General features: G+C 40.4%; 1 protein-coding gene across 1 annotated transcript in view; it reads right to left on the bottom strand.

Annotated features, from left to right (window-relative positions):
* Window positions 1–2,877: 2,877 nt before the first annotated feature.
* chst11 (carbohydrate (chondroitin 4) sulfotransferase 11) overlaps window positions 2,878–18,988 on the bottom strand; it is a 76,111-nt gene continuing 60,000 nt past the window's right edge. Inside the window, exons 3-4 of the mRNA XM_046379265.1 lie at window positions 10,197–10,426; window positions 2,878–9,671 (exon numbers count right to left, since the gene is read on the bottom strand). Coding sequence (XP_046235221.1) covers window positions 9,047–9,671; window positions 10,197–10,426 — 855 coding nt within the window. The 3' untranslated portion in view covers window positions 2,878–9,046. The remainder of the gene's footprint in view (window positions 9,672–10,196; window positions 10,427–18,988) is intronic.

The following is an 18,988-nucleotide window of genomic DNA, read 5'->3' as shown; positions in this document are numbered from 1 at the left end:
AATGAGAAGTTAGGGTCATATTACCTTAGAAAATAACTAATTTGAAAGGTGTAGAGACGTGCCAGGACAAAGTCAGTTGTTTTGCATGAAAAGTGCAGCCCACCAAAGCGTGTAGCCATGCTGCCGATCCATTAGAGAATACTGTGTCAGTCAAGTTTTGCTTAGATATGGAAAGCACATGCATGTATGAAGGTGCAGACAAACAGCCATTCATGCACACAGGTTAGGAAGTAACCCTAACCCTCACACCTAAGGGTGATTAAAAGTCCTAAATTAACCTAACCTGCATGGACTGTGGGAGAAAGCTGGAGTGCCCGGTGTTCCTTTATACATTCATAAGCTATTGTTCTGACAGGCTTCCACTTTATCAGCTCAAAATCTCTTGTGAACAAATTACTTCTGAGAGTTGTAGTCACTAGCCAAGAGATATAGAGTACACAACTGGACTAAGGGCTGGAATATGAAAAAGTCGATAAAATCCACAATATTATGTGGAATAAGTCATCTGGCAGTGTAAATGAGGAAAGACTATTTGAAGTATTAAATCTGGCCTGCAGCCTCTATGGCACAAAGTTTGTGTGTGGAGGTCGGAGAAGGTCTGTCTGTGGGTTGTACGTTTTACAATCAACACCCCAATGTGTGGCACTCACGGATGAAAGCAATCTTACTCTGCCCTTCTTATGTTCTTATTTTTTTCATGTGGTAGTTTTGGGAGCCGGGGCCTTTTCTTTAAAGCCGGAGACTTTAAAGGAACCACTGAATGCAGCAGAGCGCAGTGTTGGCGTAATGAGAGAGATGGTAGCTGTGCAGGCTCAGAGATGGACAGAGGTGTAGGCTGACATGCAAACACAGCTGGTGCAGCTTTAACGACACCTCAGTTACAACTAGCAGGTGCATCAAATGCAGGAACATGATTACTGGAGGCTACAAATCATGCTAAATCTCCCCAACAATGGCCTATTGGATAGATACTGAAAGATAAACATTATGTAAAGAGTGTGCCAGTCAAGGTATCTGATTGATCATTGATTGTTGCAAAAAGCTATTGTTATATTAATTAATTCAATGACATTATGTGTATTAAGTTAAAAATACATAATAAGTATATTGCAGTATTACATGTAAAAATAATTCTGATAAATTAGCTAAATCTAGTCCACAAATGTCATGGCCTGTTCACTCAAGTCAGGACAAATTGCTTAACCGATAACTAGTGGTGTCGAGCCCATATGGCCAAAATGTACATTTTAAAACTAACATTTTAAAACTAACATAAAACTAACAACTAACATTATCAACAGAACATGAAGAAACAACAGTGACAATGTTATATCTCACATGTCTCATCCAAGACATGTGTTTTGTTGCAGAGATATCTACTGAAGTTACCTTTGTTGTAATACCACTTCGTACCTCTAGAGGTGGTAGCCTGATAGCCCCTGCTGCAGTTTCAGCTGGGAGATCTAAGGACCAGCTTGCCAAGTTTCACAAACCCTCTCAGTTTTTAGTCTAATAAGTAAACGCAACAAACTCACAAAAGGAAATATTCTGAAACATGCTGTAACAGACAAATACATCTGAATAATAATAATAATAATAATTCTGAATTCAGTTTCTCTCTTTTATCGAACTAAGACAAGCTTAAATGCTTTGTTAACACATTGTAAAACATGCTTCATTCAAATGAGACATAAAAGAAATAAAACTCATGAACTGTTTTTGTTTTGTCCTTGGTCAAGATAAATGCTCAATTTACTGAGACAGGATAGAAAGTATTCATCCTCTACACACTTCTCTGCTGCTTCACCTCTCTCCTGTCCTGGCCTGCCATGTTTTCTCATCCCTGGAGTCATAGTCCTCTCTGGAGCTGCTGTAAATCTTCTCCTTGCTGTATCCCCTGCCATCTAACTCAATGATTTTCAAAGTGCAGTGTAGGGACCCCAAGGGGTCCTTGAATGATTTGAGGAAGTCCCCAGCAAAAAGGGAAATAATTTACTTATCTATAATTGCATCCATATGGAACATAATGACAGAATGTCTGACTGTTTTGAGTTTCACACACTTTCTGTAATAAAACGTCTGAAAGCAAAGTTCTTATCAAATGAAGGACTCACGGTCAGAATCTTATAAAATGGGGGTCTGTGGTCTGTGGTGTCAGTGAGGGATCCTTAGCTCCTTTAGGAACCACAGGCCCGCTGACTGGCCTGCCCCGGTTTTAGAGGCTGTGTTCAGGCCCAGCCGCGTTCACCGGGTTATTTGTCTCATCATCTCCATGAAACAGTGAGTTTCAAAAAATGATATTTCAGGTGACTTTTAAACTGGATTAGTCAATACTTTTCCATTAATAATGGATCAAATGACGGGTTGTATTGTCAAAGGGGTTTCACATAGTGATGAACCCAAAAAAATGATCACCTGAGGAGTCTATAGCTCTATTGATCTTTAGCCTCTTTTGGCTCAGGTCATTATTTTGGTGTTTTGAGGACATCAATAAATTAAATCACTGCAGCTTTAAAATAAAACTGTTTACTAATGTTGAATTTTGGACACTACCAAAAACATTAATGCTTACATCAAAATATATGCCTATTTGCTATATAAATACTATGTTTAGCAGACATTGTACACTTATTATATATCCAAAAGAGCGTGAAAACTTTCTGCTTCTTCTTACTGCTAACAAGTCCAAAATGCATCTTGTTGCCTTTCATAGATGCAAAAATGCAAGAATTCATTGTCTCTTTACAATTCCATAAAGTGAGATGAATCCATGGCTTTACTCTTCTTCTGTATGGTGTGTTGATGTGCTTGCATGGATTTTTTTTTTTTTTGTATCATTGATCATGACACGGTGAAATAAGCAGAGGGAGGCACTGGGAGTTTCAGTGTTATTTTATTTTGAAAACATCAGACAGATGAACCGCAGGTCGTGCTGCTGTAGGATCGACACCACTCTCCCACACTCAGTGTACAGTACACACTCAATTATTCATGATTTCACAGAGTGTGTCTGAAAGTGAACAGAGTAAAGCAGAACAGTGAGAGGCTGTCCCAGGAGAAAACAAGAAATACAGAGAGTTTAAGTGTGTTGCCATGGTGATAGCAAGGAATTAGTATGGGGGTAGTTGTCTGAGAATAAATAAATAAATAAATGACGCCTGTTTGAATGAGAGTCTCGCCTTCCTCGGAGACGTTCCCTCTAAGGCAGAGTGGGTACAGCACAGAGTGTCCATACATATACACACTCACATGCACACACACACACACGCACCAAAACCACCTACACACACTCATGTAGCCATTATTCAGCCACTTCACTCCTAGTTACTGTATGAGGCACTCCGATACGCACAATGCTGACGACATGGTATGAATTCACAAACAGACACGGCTGATCTGGGACTCATTCCTCCAAAAGTCACACACACACACACACACACACACATTACTGTACAGATTCCAGCACGACATTCACACCATCTGGCAGGACATGAAGCTGCTGGAAACACTCAAGAGATCAGAGAGTGTGTGACCTCCGCTCACTGAAGGAGGACAAGATGTCAGGGCAACACAGAGACACATGAAACCTGGCCGGCCCACAGAGGAACACTAGCCACACTAATTTGGACAAATTTGACTGAAGTGCTGCTGAAATGTGATAAACCTTCCACCCACGCTAATTCATCAAGGAGAATTACTTAAATGTTTTCCTCTTCACATTTGCTCTGTAAACAACAATGAACCTTTCCAAATTCTATAAAGTAAGAGGATTGTTTCACTCTGTTACATTTTGGATCATATTTTTGTGCTTTTGTCCATTGTTTAATTGGTTATGATTAACATTGTACCCTTCCACAGTAACTGCTAACACCCAGGAAGTCAATAACATGGCTACAACAGAATCTAATGGGGCAACAAACACGAGCACTCAGAGGATCAATCATATCTGGTAGTCAATCCATGCAGGTGTGTCACTGTCACGTATGCTTTTCTGTCAGTATTTTCCATGGAAGTTCCAGGTAGCTAGCTAGCTTTTTAGAAAGATGACATCCCTATTCTTAACCCCGTCTACAAAGTGCTGAGTTTGGGAACCAAACTGTTACAGATCAACTTTCAGGTTCCACTTTGATCCACAGTGTTTGCTATAGTTGTGCACACACAGATCTTTGTCTATAATAACGGATTATTAGTGAAATTGCAGCATTGTAATTTTGTTCCCAGATCCTAGCAGGTGCTTTGGTGGGTAAAGCGTCCATGTAATTGAAATAAATGATGACCAAATTTGGGAAATAAGCCCAAGTTGTATAAAATGAAATATTTTAAGCAAGCTTCTTTAAATGACTTCTACCAAAATGTTTTTTTGCTGTTTACAGAGCAAAAAAAAGAAAAAAAAATCATGTGATAATATCACAAAAAGCATTTTTTGAGAAGCTCCATTTTGAGTAAAAGATGAAAGTGTTTTTATCTGAGTTTCAAATGTATCCACACTGGTGTGAATGTGAGCTGAGAGCCCCAGGAGCTTTCCTCTTCTCTGTGTGTCTCGATGCAGTCACATGGGCCTCTGCAGGTGTTTCCCTGTGTGATAATGCTCTTAGTACAGGTAACACTGTGTGAATTAAATTCTTTTCAAGTAAAAAAAAAAAAACACATCCTTACTGGCATTACTATATATGTTGTATTTTGTTTTCCTCAATTTGAAACTGAGCTTGGATGCTCCCATGGTGCGGTGTGTGTGTTGATGCTCGTCTCGTCTCTCTGTTGTTGAATCGCCAAAAACAGCTTGATGTTCATTTTAATGAAGTCCAGTCCAGTATAACAGCTGGTAAGCAGACAATCTTTTCACTCATGGTCCCAACTACTTTATGATAATTTACATCAGCAGAGTGTGTGGAGCTGTGGGATGACGTGAATAGTCTCATCGAGTGTGGATGTGTTCATGTCATAGAGGAAGGCCCAGGTGACCACAGAGAGAAGGAGCTCCGAATCTTTTCAGTGTCTCTGTGTTGATGTGAATGAAAGGCACAGAGCAACAAGAGCGCCACACAGATATAATGTGTGTGTGTGTGTGTGTGTGTGTGTGTGTGTGTGTGTGTGTGTGTGTGTGTGTGTGTGTGTGTGTATGTGAGGAAATCAGAGTAATTAATCGATCCAACATCCACACATGACAGCTCGAGAACAACAGCAGTATGAATGACATCATGTCCACAATGTGCAAAAACATCCTGCGTCGGGACTGTACATAAGAGATGAGCAAAAGTTGACTAAAGGTTCCCGGCTTTGTCCCTCTGTGCTGACTGCTGTATGCGAGATGCTGAAATATTCTGAAATATTACGTTTTTGGTGTCCAATAAGGAACCAAAAATAAAAAGCCCAAAACTACAGATATGTTTTTGTTTATTCTCCACATCTTCTGCCCTTTAAAAAGGAGCAGTTGGACAGTTTGGGAATATACCTTTCTGACTTTAACATAAAGACTGGATACAAGGGAAACAGCTCACAATAACAAAATATAATGGGAATTAGTGAACGTTAGATGTGCTAGTAGACAGGTTTTCAGCCACACTAGTGATGTGGTCAGTTGAATGACTTTAGTCCAGACTGACATATAAACATATATATTGATTGAATATCATGAGATTTAATATAGAAATTGTATTATTATAAAACTGTATTAACAAATGTTAGCATGTGGATAAACATTTTACCTGCTACGTATGAGCAGTTTAGCATTGCCATTGTGAGCAATTTAGCATCCTGATGCTAGCATTTAACTTAAAGCTCTGCTGTGGATAAGCACAACCTCATAGAGCTAGCATGGTTGTTGACTCTTAGCCTTGTTTTTTTTTTTTTTTTTTTTTTTACCTTTGGTCAGAGCTAGGCTGGCTACTTCCCACTGTTTTGAGTCTTCATGCTAAGCTAGGCTAACCAGCTCCATATTTAAAAGATATGAGAGCGGTGTTAATCTTCTAACCAATTGTGTAACCAAGTGTTATAAGCATATTTCCCAAATTGTCGAACTATCCCTTTAACTGATTGATGATACGACATTATATATTTTAAAAAAAATGTATTAATTTGCACATAAATAACAAAATAAAGATATACGCACAAATCTCATCATCCGCTCCTTGGATGAAAATCTTAGCAAAAACAGCAAATGTGTTATTCAGTCTACCAATAGACATCGTTCAAAAACAACATAAATATATCTGTTGGTTTTGCTTGAATATAAACACTCCTGCAGTAGTAGGAGTGAACACCCGGCAGTGAACAGATTTACGCAGATGGAAGAGTTAAGAATAGGGATAAACGCTCACAATGTGGTTGTTTATTTTTGTCCGAGGCAGAAAATCGTACACTAGGTTACCCGTGGGGATTTTTTTAGCAGCTGTGTTAGCTTAGGCAGGCCACCCTTTTCCTGGATCATTGACACTGACTTTTGTTTTTCTTTTTTGTTTTTTGTTGGGTTTTTTTGGTTGTTTTTTTCTGCAGGAGGCCACTTTTACAGTGAGGTGGGAGAGAAGCAAATAGAGCGAGGAGAAGAGAGGCCTCTGTAATGGCTTGTTTGCAGGCTAAGAGGTCCTTTGTGTATCGCTCGTCTTCCATTCTGGGGGTTAAATGAGCAGTTTAAGCTGAGGCTCAGTCAGTGTGTTAAAGTGAAGAGGTGTTGCCCACCCGTGCCTCTGCTCTACAACTGCTGAGTAAGATGCTGCGTGGCATCAACATCAGCAGGAACACTAATGTGCAAGTTGAGTGTGTGTATTTTTGTGCGTCTCCCCCAGGAGGTGGCCGTGCTGAGAATACAGCTATTGTTTCTGCTGGGGGACGACGACCGGGGCTCTAAGCCAGGCCAGTAGCTTTTACTCTTTTATAAGAGCCACATGTCTGTGTGTGGGTAAAAAAAAAAAAAAAGAAGGTAAAAAATAAGGCTGTTCTCTCATTATAACCTACACACAGAGCCACACACAAACACAGCATTAATACTTCAAAAGCTAAAAGAAGTTTGCAGCTCAAACATTCACCAGCCTGTCCCCCCAACGAAATATCTGTTCATGATCTAAGATTTGATCATCACACACTATTTGCCATTTCGCTCACCAGCTTCACTTTAATGCTGTGTGGTGACCACTAGAGCTTTACGGTTACTTGGATCTGGAATTGTAGAACGTATTGTCATGTTATGTACAGTTTACCTATAGATTATCAATTTTGATGCCACTTTAAAGGAGAAACTTCAGTTATTAATTATTGCACAACGGGGTAACAAAGAATTGCAAAAAAAAAAGTCTCTTTCACTCTGAAGCTCAAGAGGTTTGGAATTTACAAAGGGGTGTAAAAAAACAAAATGACTCTCTCTCTCTCCCCCCCTCCTGTATAATGCTTCCACAACAGCCTGTAATCCAATTCACAGCGTGATGGAGAATGCAGTTATTAACCTTGACATTGCTTAACATCGCTAACATTAATCACATTACAGTATGAGATACGGTCTCTGTTTCTGTGATGCGGGCAGTAGATTGTTGATATGCACACTGAGAGCAGCAGCAAGTTCTCATGTTCTGGTTGGGGGTGGTTGGGTAGCGCTGCAATGATGTGCACTGAACACTGAGTTTGGATTTCTGGAGCTTTCAGGGATTTTGGAGCCAAATGTTTGACAACAGGAGATGGAAACTAACCCACGAATCTCTGATGATCTCAGACACAGAAGGACAAGGCCATGGGCTGAAATGTACCGTACGACCTTTAGAATTCAAAATGCTTTGATGTATTAATAATGAATCGGAAGTTGTGAAAGAGAACATGACAAAACAAAACTCCTGACAACAATTTTAAAAACTTCCTAAAATGTTCATCAGCCCTGGAAAAAATGAAATCTTTCTATCTTTAATCAACAAAGCAAATTAAATATTCTTTTGTTATTGCTGCTCGCAGCAATGCTTCATAGATAATAAAATCAAACATAAGCAAGAAGACAAACAATCTTAATTTTAATCTTAATTTACTGAAATACGTTTGGTCACCATAGTAGGAGCTTTGTGGGTGTGACCCTGGGTGTGTCCACTTAGCCCCTGGGTGGGGCATAGTGGGACAGGGCAGGGCATGGTTATGAGATCCAATGCCTTCAACCCTTTTGCCACCACACAGACAGTGTGGTGCACTCGCACAGCACTCGCATGAGAGCATCCTGTACCTTTCTCACCATGTCCTGTAGCTCAAAGTATTAAGGATGCTTGGTGTTACAGGCAATGATTCATTAAGCACTTCCACACTGCTGCAACAGGAGTCTCTATTCACAGGAACCTTCTTTTGCCAACATCATGGTGACAGATGACCAGTGACAACTTGTTTCATTAAAATTGTTTTTGCTGAAGGTTGCCACATTTACAGTTGTAGAGGTCTTGAGAGTGAAGTCAGTAGCCATCTATTACAGGGCATCCTTGAGGCTGTGATGAGCCAGTTTCCCTCTGAAATGTATAAATCTAATGAGGGAAAGGGTGATGGGCGCTAACACACCGCACTGACAGCGCAGAAAGACGTGAATAGTGTTTTACAATTTGGCGGAGATTCTCTATTGATCGGGGGGAGGGGGAGATAAGCTTAGCTCCCATGATGCATTGGGGTCAGGGCGCGTGCAAGGCTGCTGTTTGATTTGTAGAATCTGAAGCAGCCTAATTTGTCAGCAGTTTTTTTTAAACATGTAGGGAACATCATCAGAGCATCCTTCTTCAACTCTGTCCTCTGACAGTAAGTTCACCTTTTTAAAACACCTTGAAGACCTGCTTCACCCACACATTTTAGTCTTTGCATGCGTTTGGTTCATTTAGCCCAAATTCTCATCCAATCAGAGGTCTCTGTAACACCCATAGTTGCCTGGACATCCTCCCCCTTATGCCCAGACAAACCCACATTACCTTTCTTTCTTTCAGTGCCTGTGTTCATTTTTTAAAATCATGATTGCTTCCAAAAAATTCCGCCCATCACTTATTTTGTTGCCTCTCCCTAAACAAGGCAGACAACATTCTCAGAGTCCCAGCTCTGTCCTAAATTAATCCAGCCGGAGGTAACTGGGTGTGGAGTAGTTGAACATGAGGAAATCAAACTTGTAAAGCTGATAGAGTTGGGCCTGTTGCTCAGTGCTGATATTGCTGAAGAACTGGGCTGTCATGGCATCTGTGGTACGAGTGGACTTGGCATAGCTTGGGAAGCGCAACGAGTCGCCAACACCCACCAGTCGCAGCACATAGTTGGCGTCGTCTTCCAGCGTCTCATACTTGCCAACAAGGTCGTAGTGGATGTGACATGGGTGGCAAAGCTGATAGACCGTTTGCCAGTGCTCGTTTAGTGGACCTTCACGCTGTGTGGCTGGGTCCACCAGGTACTCAGTAAATTCTTTGAATTTGACATCAGCGCCATTGAGCAGGGCATCTTGGGTGGCATTCTTCCGGTAGCGTCGGATGATACGGGTACCAAAGCGCTTGTGAAAGGACGAGTTGTACTTGAGGGTGAACTTGTTACGGTATGCAGAGACCAGCCTCTCAAAGGGTTCACGAACAAAGAGGAACTTGAGGTAGTTCTTGAGGCGGTGATTGATCTCAGGAATACTGTACTGGTTCAGCATTTTCAGGTTGGAGGGAATGTGGGCTTCATTGGAAGGGATTTCCATTGGGTCACTATAGAAGAGAGACACAAGGACAGTGAGCAGCAACAGCAAAATAAACAACATGCATTTATGTCAGGAGGTAGAGTGGGTCATCCAATAATCTGAAGATCGATGGTTCAACCTCCAGTTCTTGGTGCATGTCAGAGTCCTTGGGTAAGATGCAGAACCTCAAATTGCCCTCAATGACTCTTCCATCAGTGTGAGTGTTTGTATGAATGGTTATAGCTCCTGATGAGTAGGTGACACCTTACAAGAGTAGCCTCTGCCACCAGCATATGAATGTGTGTGAATGGGTGAATGCAGGAGTTGTTTGGAGTGTTCATTAAGACAAGAAAACTGCATATAAGTGCATACTATTTATCATTTATGACTTTGTACAATAAGAAAATTCCAGTGTAACAAATGCGACATACTTGTACTAGATATTACAACACATGTCCTGTGCATTTTTCTTTCTAGTTGTCACAGACTAATACATTTAAAATGCGAATAAATGGCACACAATACTCTTTAAGCCAGTCTGCCAGGGACTCACCTGTACTTGCCCCGTCCAGTGAGCACCATCATGACACGTTTCCAGTTGGTACAGGCCACCTTGGGGACATAGCAGTAGATGAGTTCATGGTCCTCGTCCACAACAAGATGTTTGAGGTCTCCGGGCGTCAGGACTCTGCGCTTACGGCTGGATGCGCTGTAGATTCGACAAGCATCCACTACCTGATCCCTCCTGGCCTGGTGGAGGATGGCTGCCCCAGACAACTCCGGCTGTGTCAGGGAAAGATTGACAGAAATAGACACTGCTGTGAAAGTCAAGCAAAGGATTGTGGGAGGTAATTATCGGGATTTGAAGAGAGTCAACTATGATTTTAAACATTTGACTTTCATTCATTATTTGGTCGACACTGAAGAACATTGGTGATTTCTTGCTTTTTTGACTGAAAAAATGATAATTCTGTTGCTGGGCCAGTATATTTTTTGGTCATTTAATTTTCCTTTCAGAAACGGGTATTGAAAATGTGTTTTGTATTTTATTGTATTTTATGTAACATTTTTTATATAAAAAGTTTCAGTTTTCCTTTTCTATTTCATGTATATATATATATATATAAAATAAAATCTCTATAAATAAAATAAAATAAAATCTTTTTTTTTGTACTAAATTCTGTGGTCATTTTTAAGACAAGAGTGTCCAACGTAGGATTGCTAGTGTGCCATAAAGTCTTACTTTAGCCCAGGCTGTCTTTGGAACCCAGGTTTTAGATGATTTTAGACATGGTAAAACAAAACCTGTCATTCAGGGAATTTTCTCATATTTCAACTGTTAAAAAAATCTTGACTCTGACTAAATATGACTCCATATGGTAACAGACAGGATCACCTTGAACAGGATTCCATTTAAAAGTTTACAGAATGTCTGTAAGGAATATCATGGCTATTGTATAGTATTATTATTGTAGTATTTATGGCATTATAGAATTTGTTTTATCAAATTAACACTTGTCTGTGATGTATGTGGTGACATGTAATTCAACAACTGACTCGTGATAGTGTAGTGTAATATAATGAAGGAAATTGCTGTAATTGTCTTAAACCCTTTTTGGACGCTTTTGTAGGATAGTTGAGAAATAAATCTGAAAAAGGGATACTGCTTTGTGTGTGAATAGAAATTCAAGTTTCACTTGACCCATTGCTTTAGAGAATCAGTAATACCTTTTACATGAGCAGCAGAAATAATTGTAGTATACAGAAAATAAATTATTTCATATGTTTCACCGTACATTGCAAATGCATTACAACATATCTTACACCTTCATATATGAAAAATATATTTCTTTATTTCTATATCTATATCTTTGTCTAGCATGGCTGTCATGACTTTTACTGTTCGGAGATTTGTGACAAAACTACTCCCCATCTCTCTAATCTTTTGTTGTCTTTACACTTTTTACCATATTTGTTACTAAAATATTTCCTTGGCAGCTGAGGACAGGCTTGCTGTGCCAATAAAGAACTCTAAAATGAATGAAACTGAAAACAGGCGAGAGACAGAGATAGAGAGATGAAGTGAGATAGGTGGGAAGACAGGCAGACAGATAGTGAGACAGAGAGTTATTAATCTCAGCCTTTATTATCATCATATTCATCTCTTTATTGACTCTATCTTTTCCCCTATCTAAGTCGTTCCACAGACAGACTATGATAGAGATTAGTTTGAGTATGGAGGAAAATAATGATATTGGAGGATATTACAGATATTGAGTGTTCAATATGCACATATCAAGTCAGCAATCATTCATCTGAGGCGTATTTCATTCTCATCATGATGCTTGTGAAGAAGTGGACCATGGTAGGAGGGAAAGGAGGAGGCCGGGGGAGGACTTAAAAGAGTTTGAGGCGGCGAGTAACCTGAGGGTTGTTGCATCTGAAGGGTGTGTTTTCTTTTGCCTCTTGATTATTTTTCCTCCGGTTCTGAATTCCCCTGCAGGGCAGGGCCCCAGTTTCCCTTGCGGAATTTAAATTGATTGTAACGTGGCCCGCATCTTTACCGCTCCATCCCAACGGTAACAAGTGTGGTCTTTCAGTGCCACATGGGCCAGAGCTGAGAGGGAAGGAGAGCTGCTGACATGAAGTGTTGAAATAACTCAGGGACCACGACCGACAGCTATGCACCAAGACAGCTTGACTAAAGAGTTCGTATTTCTGTTTGAAGTCACTCTATGTATTCAAGTGGCCGTAAATGCAGCACGCTACATGAGCCTGAGAGGAAACCAATCTGTTACGCCTTTTCAATGATGCAGGAAATGGTCAAACACCTTAATATTTCTGAATGATGTCTATAAAAGTCATATTTCATAGTGTGTTGTTTGAGCTCCATGATGCTCTATGTTCTCTATTTAAAAATGATTTCCTTTAATTTTTTAAGAAGTCACATTTTGCTCTGTATTCATAGTAACCTTGGGTATCACTGGAGAAAGGATCCTTGGCTATAATATCGGAGTTGAGAGAATATTCGCAGCACTTCATGACTCATATTGCCGATTATATCTAACTGTATCTACCGCTGGCTTGCTTTTACTCCACTATTCTAGACACTGTGTGTTCAATATATGGATATTGTTCCCACAAGGTAATAACTTGTGTGCACAGTATAATAATAGAAAAATTAAGTTCTGAGAAGCTTTTACTTCATCACTTTTTTTTGTAGATTTGACAAGGCAAAATGGAATTTTGAAGCTTCCTGGTCGAGAAGAAGGCCTCATCTTTCACCCATCCACCCAATATCTTCTCTCCTTGGTTGCTCTCCACTCCTCTCCTGATTCATGATCACAGCCCACTAAGGCGTAAGCACGTAGCAAATAGCAGCTCTTTGTTGAAGAAAAGCTTTCCTTTTCATATCCGCTCAGAGACATCAAACTGCGATTCACACGAATGTTGCAGTGAGCGTGTAGCCCTCCATCCCAGAGGAGGACAAACGCTGTAATTAACATGGGAAGAAGAGACAAGGGAGGGAATCTTGTCATCTGCTGCTCTGCCTCAGTGTTCCTCTCTTTATCTCTCTTCTCTCCACAGGATTACTTTCTGCCATGTTATCTCCTGTTTAAGCAGCTCAGTCAACTCTCTTGTGCAGTTTCCATGAAAGGGTTAGCATGAGAGGAGGAAAGCGGGAGGAGGAGATGAGAGAGGCGATATGTCGATACAATCTGACAGGAAGCCGTGATGGAGATCACTGACCTCTGGCCATGTCAAGCCATTCCCACGGGAGAGTAGATACCATTACTTGCAATTTGCTTGCACATTACCTCTTTAATCCCCCGTGGACATGAGCTTGTGGGTCAGCATCTGATAAGAGCTAGCAAAAAGTCATAAAATCACAGCTATAAAAGTAGTTAACAGCTTTGATGATGTGGTCAATTTAGCTTGATCTCGTCTGATTGGTCAGTGTTCCAGAAGAGCCTAAAACCTTCATCTCAGCAGTTTTCCTGTGCAGCTGTGCTACCCGATGAATTATGTTACCGCACACACTTATTTTATATTAATTTAATTGAGATGTGGAGTGTGTATGAGATTTTGCCCTTCCTGTTTGGGCCTGCATCCCTTGGCTTGGGCACACTGTTCCATCAATACTGTGGGAAGATGCAAAGAAGAGGGAATGTACAGAAAATCCTTCTTACTTACTTTCAAACCTAATGTCAGCATAGAAATCATTATCAGCGCTGTGTATGCAAATAGAAAAATCTCTGTTTTCTCATCTGTAGAGTTCTAGATGAGCGTATTATACAGTCACAAAGATGCTCTTTTCTTATTGCTGCACATTTGCTATTAAAATGTGCGGAAAACCGATGACAGGGGAACATGGAGATGGTGTTTCCATATTTCGAGTCTTCATTTCCTCACAATGGCTATATTATTCTCACCAAAAGTTGTTAAATGTTGGAGAAATGATCTGAGAATCCTTGTAGACGCAGGTGGTAATGAATAGCTTCCTCCTAATCTGCTGATGTTTGCAAAAGAAAAAAAGGCCCAAGGGTATAAAAACCTTTTAAAAAAAACTAAATAACTTTTGGTCATTTAATTTTTTGCAACCTTGAAATAACGTCGGGTAAAGTAGGTTCATTATTGATGGCTTCATTATTAGTTACTGTAATGCTTCTACCATGCAATTACTTGTTACTTTCTGTCTCTCTGAGAAAATGGTGGTGCTGTATTGTATAGTCTGTACTTCCTCTGTACTTGTTTTGTATTTATTATTCTTACAATATTTGTGATTAACAGGAAGACACTGCAGGTCCATTGCACACCATGAGTTCAGCCCACTCTGCTCAGTGTGGACTAACACCCACATGGTCGGATCTGATGGTCAGGTGTTCCAATCTGATGATCTTTAGCTCTGTGTAAGACATGCAGCACTCTCAGTCCTTTGAACGATGCCAGTCCCACAGTGCAGCGGGTTGTCAACACAACACACAGGACACTGGCAACATAACACAGGATCATCCAGCAGAAAAGTTGAAGCTGACTCAACTTCTGCTGCAACACAACGTTCCCTAGCAAGGTGCTGCTATTGAACAATCACGCACATGCGAGCCCACATTTCTGGTGGATTACTTTGTGACGTCAGCATTGTATTCCTTGCTGTTTCATGGCAATAGTCACAATGAAAGATTAAATGGTTGTTGCCGTGAAAAATTGTCAAATCCTGTCTGTGTAGTGTTTTGGCGTCTGATAAGCCTTTAGATGCAATAATCTGTTAGTGCAGCTGGACTTCCTGTATTAAATATCACTTCACAGTGTTGGCTGAAACAACACGCCCCCTCCCACGCAGCCCCCTGCTGTTTTCAATCTGAAAGCCCCCTTAGTCTTGGTTTTCCATTAAGAGAAACAATATAAAACTACATAAATAAAACAAATAGCGTTGAGTTGCGTCACATCATTGCTTAATGGGGAAAAAGCTTGCTACTGGAGACATTAGATGATTCTGAAAGAGAAACTCTAGCATAAAGGCTTGCTAAACTAGTAAAACCTGTAGATGCAAAGGTTTTATGAAATTCTTCCAATGCATTTGTTATGCTTCCGTGATACATGCAGTATATTTTGGTGAAAGAAAGAAAGAAAAAAAGATAGAAACTGTACAGGGTGCATATAAGGTACAGAGTACATACACACTGCAAAGAGGTGCAAAGGGGTCAGCAGGGGCCCAGCAGCAACTCCTTCTAACAGTTTAATCAGGCCATGGTGAAGTTACAACATGGAATCTATTGAAAATATTCACAGACTAAGAATTAGGACTCCAAGATAGTGAATAAAAATCATATTGAGGCATACCCCCAGAATGTTACACTTTGAATTACCATACATATGGAAACAGCTTTCTGATGATAATTTATTCCTCAGAGCTCAAGAAATGTGTTTAAGATGCTGTTGGTGAGAAAATGAGATGCTAATGCATTGTGATCTGTGGCCCAGGGATTCTGCAATGCATCAGATCACTTTGTTTAGGGAAGGTGCCTGAAAACATGTTTTCCTTTAAGAAATGATAAAAAAAACAAAACCCTGCTTCCTATACTGCAATTTAAATACTGCAGAGGTTAGTTCTGCCATTTAGATATCTCCTCAGCTGATTGTGAAGCCCTGTTTATTTTCTAGTGCAGCTTCTTGAGTATTTTACACTTTTGTGCCGATAAAAGATTTAAAAGTCCAGGAAAAAAAAAAATCACTTCTCAGAGAATTGGTCATGTTCCTGACATCCGAGCTGAATGAGGCAGGCGCTGCTCCTCTGGTGATGTTGGAGGTATGCTTTTAGTCTCCGCTAAACAACTCTTCCATTTTGTCTCCTAAAATCTGATCCACCTGCACCACTCCTCCTCTTCTGTTTGTGCATCATCTTCTCTCTCTTCTTGCTAGCTGTGAAGTCATCTAAACAAAGATCAGTAGCATTCATCAAAGCACCTCTCTCTCTCCTGCACACACACACACACACACACACTGAGCACTGAAGACAGTCTGTCGCTCTGACCCTCTCTGCTTACAGACTGGTATTCATAGAGCGGGTATAAAGCTGCCAGTGTACCACAACTGTACCAAACACACACACACACACACATGCACGCCTGATTTTCAAGTGCGTAATGCTTCACCTGAGTCTCCATGAAAGACAACAAGGCAAGGCCCTTCTATAAAACCTTGACAATGCTGACAGTTTATTAGGTGGATTCATCTGTTCCACTGGGGCCGGCGTCAAATTAACTTTCCATAATGTCATTTATGAGAAGTCGGACTGGATGAGGCAGACCGGGCCCTCGTTATTACACGCCAGCCCCTAACCACCTGCACACACTGCGACACGGAAAAGACCTGAGGAAATGTTTCTTTACTTTTATTTATTTTGGGGAAATGGCAGAGAACACATGCTCTTTTTCTGGTATTCCCTGCTTCATATTCATGCAGCTCCACGCATTCATACTGGGAAAAATACTCAGTACAACTGCAGACATCTGCTAAGGAGGAAGGGTCGGGTGGCATATAAAGGAAACTGTAGCAAATAATGGAGTAAGTATTAGATGTTTGGAGTTATTGCAATGTTATTACTAAAATGAAAGAGAAATACAAACTGCCACCTGGCAGGACCATATGATGTTTCTTTCCATCTGTAAAGAAAAGCATTTCCTTCCTTCAGATAGGAGCTGCTCTGCACGTGTCCTCATTTGAAACGTTAGCATGATACAGAGAGTCTTAATAGCAACATTAATGGGAAATACATCAGAATTTTCCTTTAACGGGTACACATTTCTGATACAGGAAATCAAGGGTAAAAGGAACCATTCCAATTTTAAATGAATGCATTATAAAAATTAATATTCAAACTATTAGCTATTGCAATGAACAAAATACCACTTTTAACAATGTGGATTTTCTTTGGTCGTATCCTGCTTAACAAAAATGTAGAAGTTAAAAATGTATGTTTTGTATGGTGATAAAAATTTGCCATTTTAATGCAGATTATCTCTCTGATCCCTCTTCAGCAATGCATTAGAGTTTTTCGTTAGCGACTTCCTGCTCAAGGAAGAAGTAGATAATAAGTCAGACTTTACTCTACATTATAATTGACTTGTGAAGTGTTACCTGCATTTTCTACATTCAAATTCATTTACATTTCAATTTATACATAGCTGGTGCATCAGACTGGTAACAAGCCACCTTCTATAACCTCTAGACACCTCCGAAACCTTTCGAAATGCAGCAAAAAAAAAAACAACAACAAAAAAACAAACTTGAATCGACTGATTCATGATTTTTGTGCTGATGTCTGTTATGTAAGGGCACTGCAGGGAAGCAGTAAATGGGCGCAGTGTGTATATGCCAGAGGCTAAAAGCACCAAGCTTCCCTGCCGGGGGCCAACAAGGTCAAACAAACACGCAAACACACACGGATGTACACACCACACAAGGTACAAGGCTAATTTATTTATCGTTCTACCACACAGGGGTGTACAATGAAATGCAAGACCGTGTCCGGAATGGGTGATGTTCCCAGCCTCTGTATTTCCCTTTCGTCAAACATCAGATATAGATGAGTTGATGCTGTCTGCCAAACATATGATGGAGTGTGTATACCAGCTCTGGGGCTGGCTATCTGTCAAAGCTGAGGCTTCACGTCACCTAAAGGTGAATACTGGAATTTTTTTTTTTCTAATTGGTAATCAACTGCTTCAGTCTTTCCTTGAAAGGACTATACTGGTAGAGGAATCAGTTTAAAGAGGAACTCCAGGGATTAAGTAGTGCATTTCCATTAAGTTGGAGGACTTGCAGGAGGCAGAAATAGAAACAGAATACTCAAACGAGCACTAAGGTCAATATATTGTCACTGTTTCTGCCTCTTTTGTGTGCAGGTGGGTATGGGTATTGGGCCTGGTGTCCTTGTGGTGGTTGAACACTACTCACTGTTACAGCTCAGAGCAGTGACTCAGGAGCTGATACAAAACACAGCCCAGTAAAATTCCATTCAGCCCTGAGCCTAACCAAGGCTCCATAACATTTAGCATGCACAATCTTACCGGCCATAGCATAGTTTATTTGACATAATTTATAATAATAAATAATAATTTATAATTAAATATAATTAATTCTTTTCTGGTGACAGGGTTGATTCGACATCTTTCTATTGGACTCTTAAGGACCATATTGGTACAGTAGTTTAGCTTAATTTAGCCTGTTGACTATTTGAGTTAATTTAGGTACACTTTATAATGCCATTTGCATAAATGTCGTCACATTTTGTTCACGTTGCCTTTGCGCAGTGATGAAATTATGAGCAGGGACCGGTTTGAAAACTTTTAAATGATCGTGCCCATGACCACTTGGATTAGTTTTTCTAACAAAGTAGCCTCTGAGTTTCAGCACCCAAATACCAACTCTCTGATTCTGCTGTGTTCTTGAATGCTCCACCTGCCATTAAAAGTAGTTTGAAAGGCATCCATCTCACAGCTGTATATAGCTTGCTATAATGCAACTTTGATAGAAAGAATTTGCAATGAAAGCTTTGAACACGAACCCTCGAGCTGTTGATGCTGTAAACACATAAATCACATAAACACAGAATAAAATGGGGGCAGTCTGTCACTCTGTGTTCACTTCAGGGGAAATGTCCTGGTTATCTGACACCTGAGTAAGCCTGACTCTCCCTGTCCCACGGTAACATTAAACTGGTAACCCGAGCCCAGAAACAAGCCAGAGTAGAGTCAGCCTGCCTGTGACTGCACCACAAAACCTGTGGCGCACATTAATACTGCGTTCCCTTTCATGCAGACGCATTACGCTCAGGAAAAGCAG

The sequence above is a fragment of the Scatophagus argus genome, chromosome 22 (assembly GCF_020382885.2).
Source record: "Scatophagus argus isolate fScaArg1 chromosome 22, fScaArg1.pri, whole genome shotgun sequence".
NCBI classification, from domain to species: domain Eukaryota; kingdom Metazoa; phylum Chordata; class Actinopteri; family Scatophagidae; genus Scatophagus; species Scatophagus argus.
The sequence above is the reverse complement of the archived record's forward strand: the minus strand, read 5'-3'. Positions and strand labels throughout refer to the sequence as shown.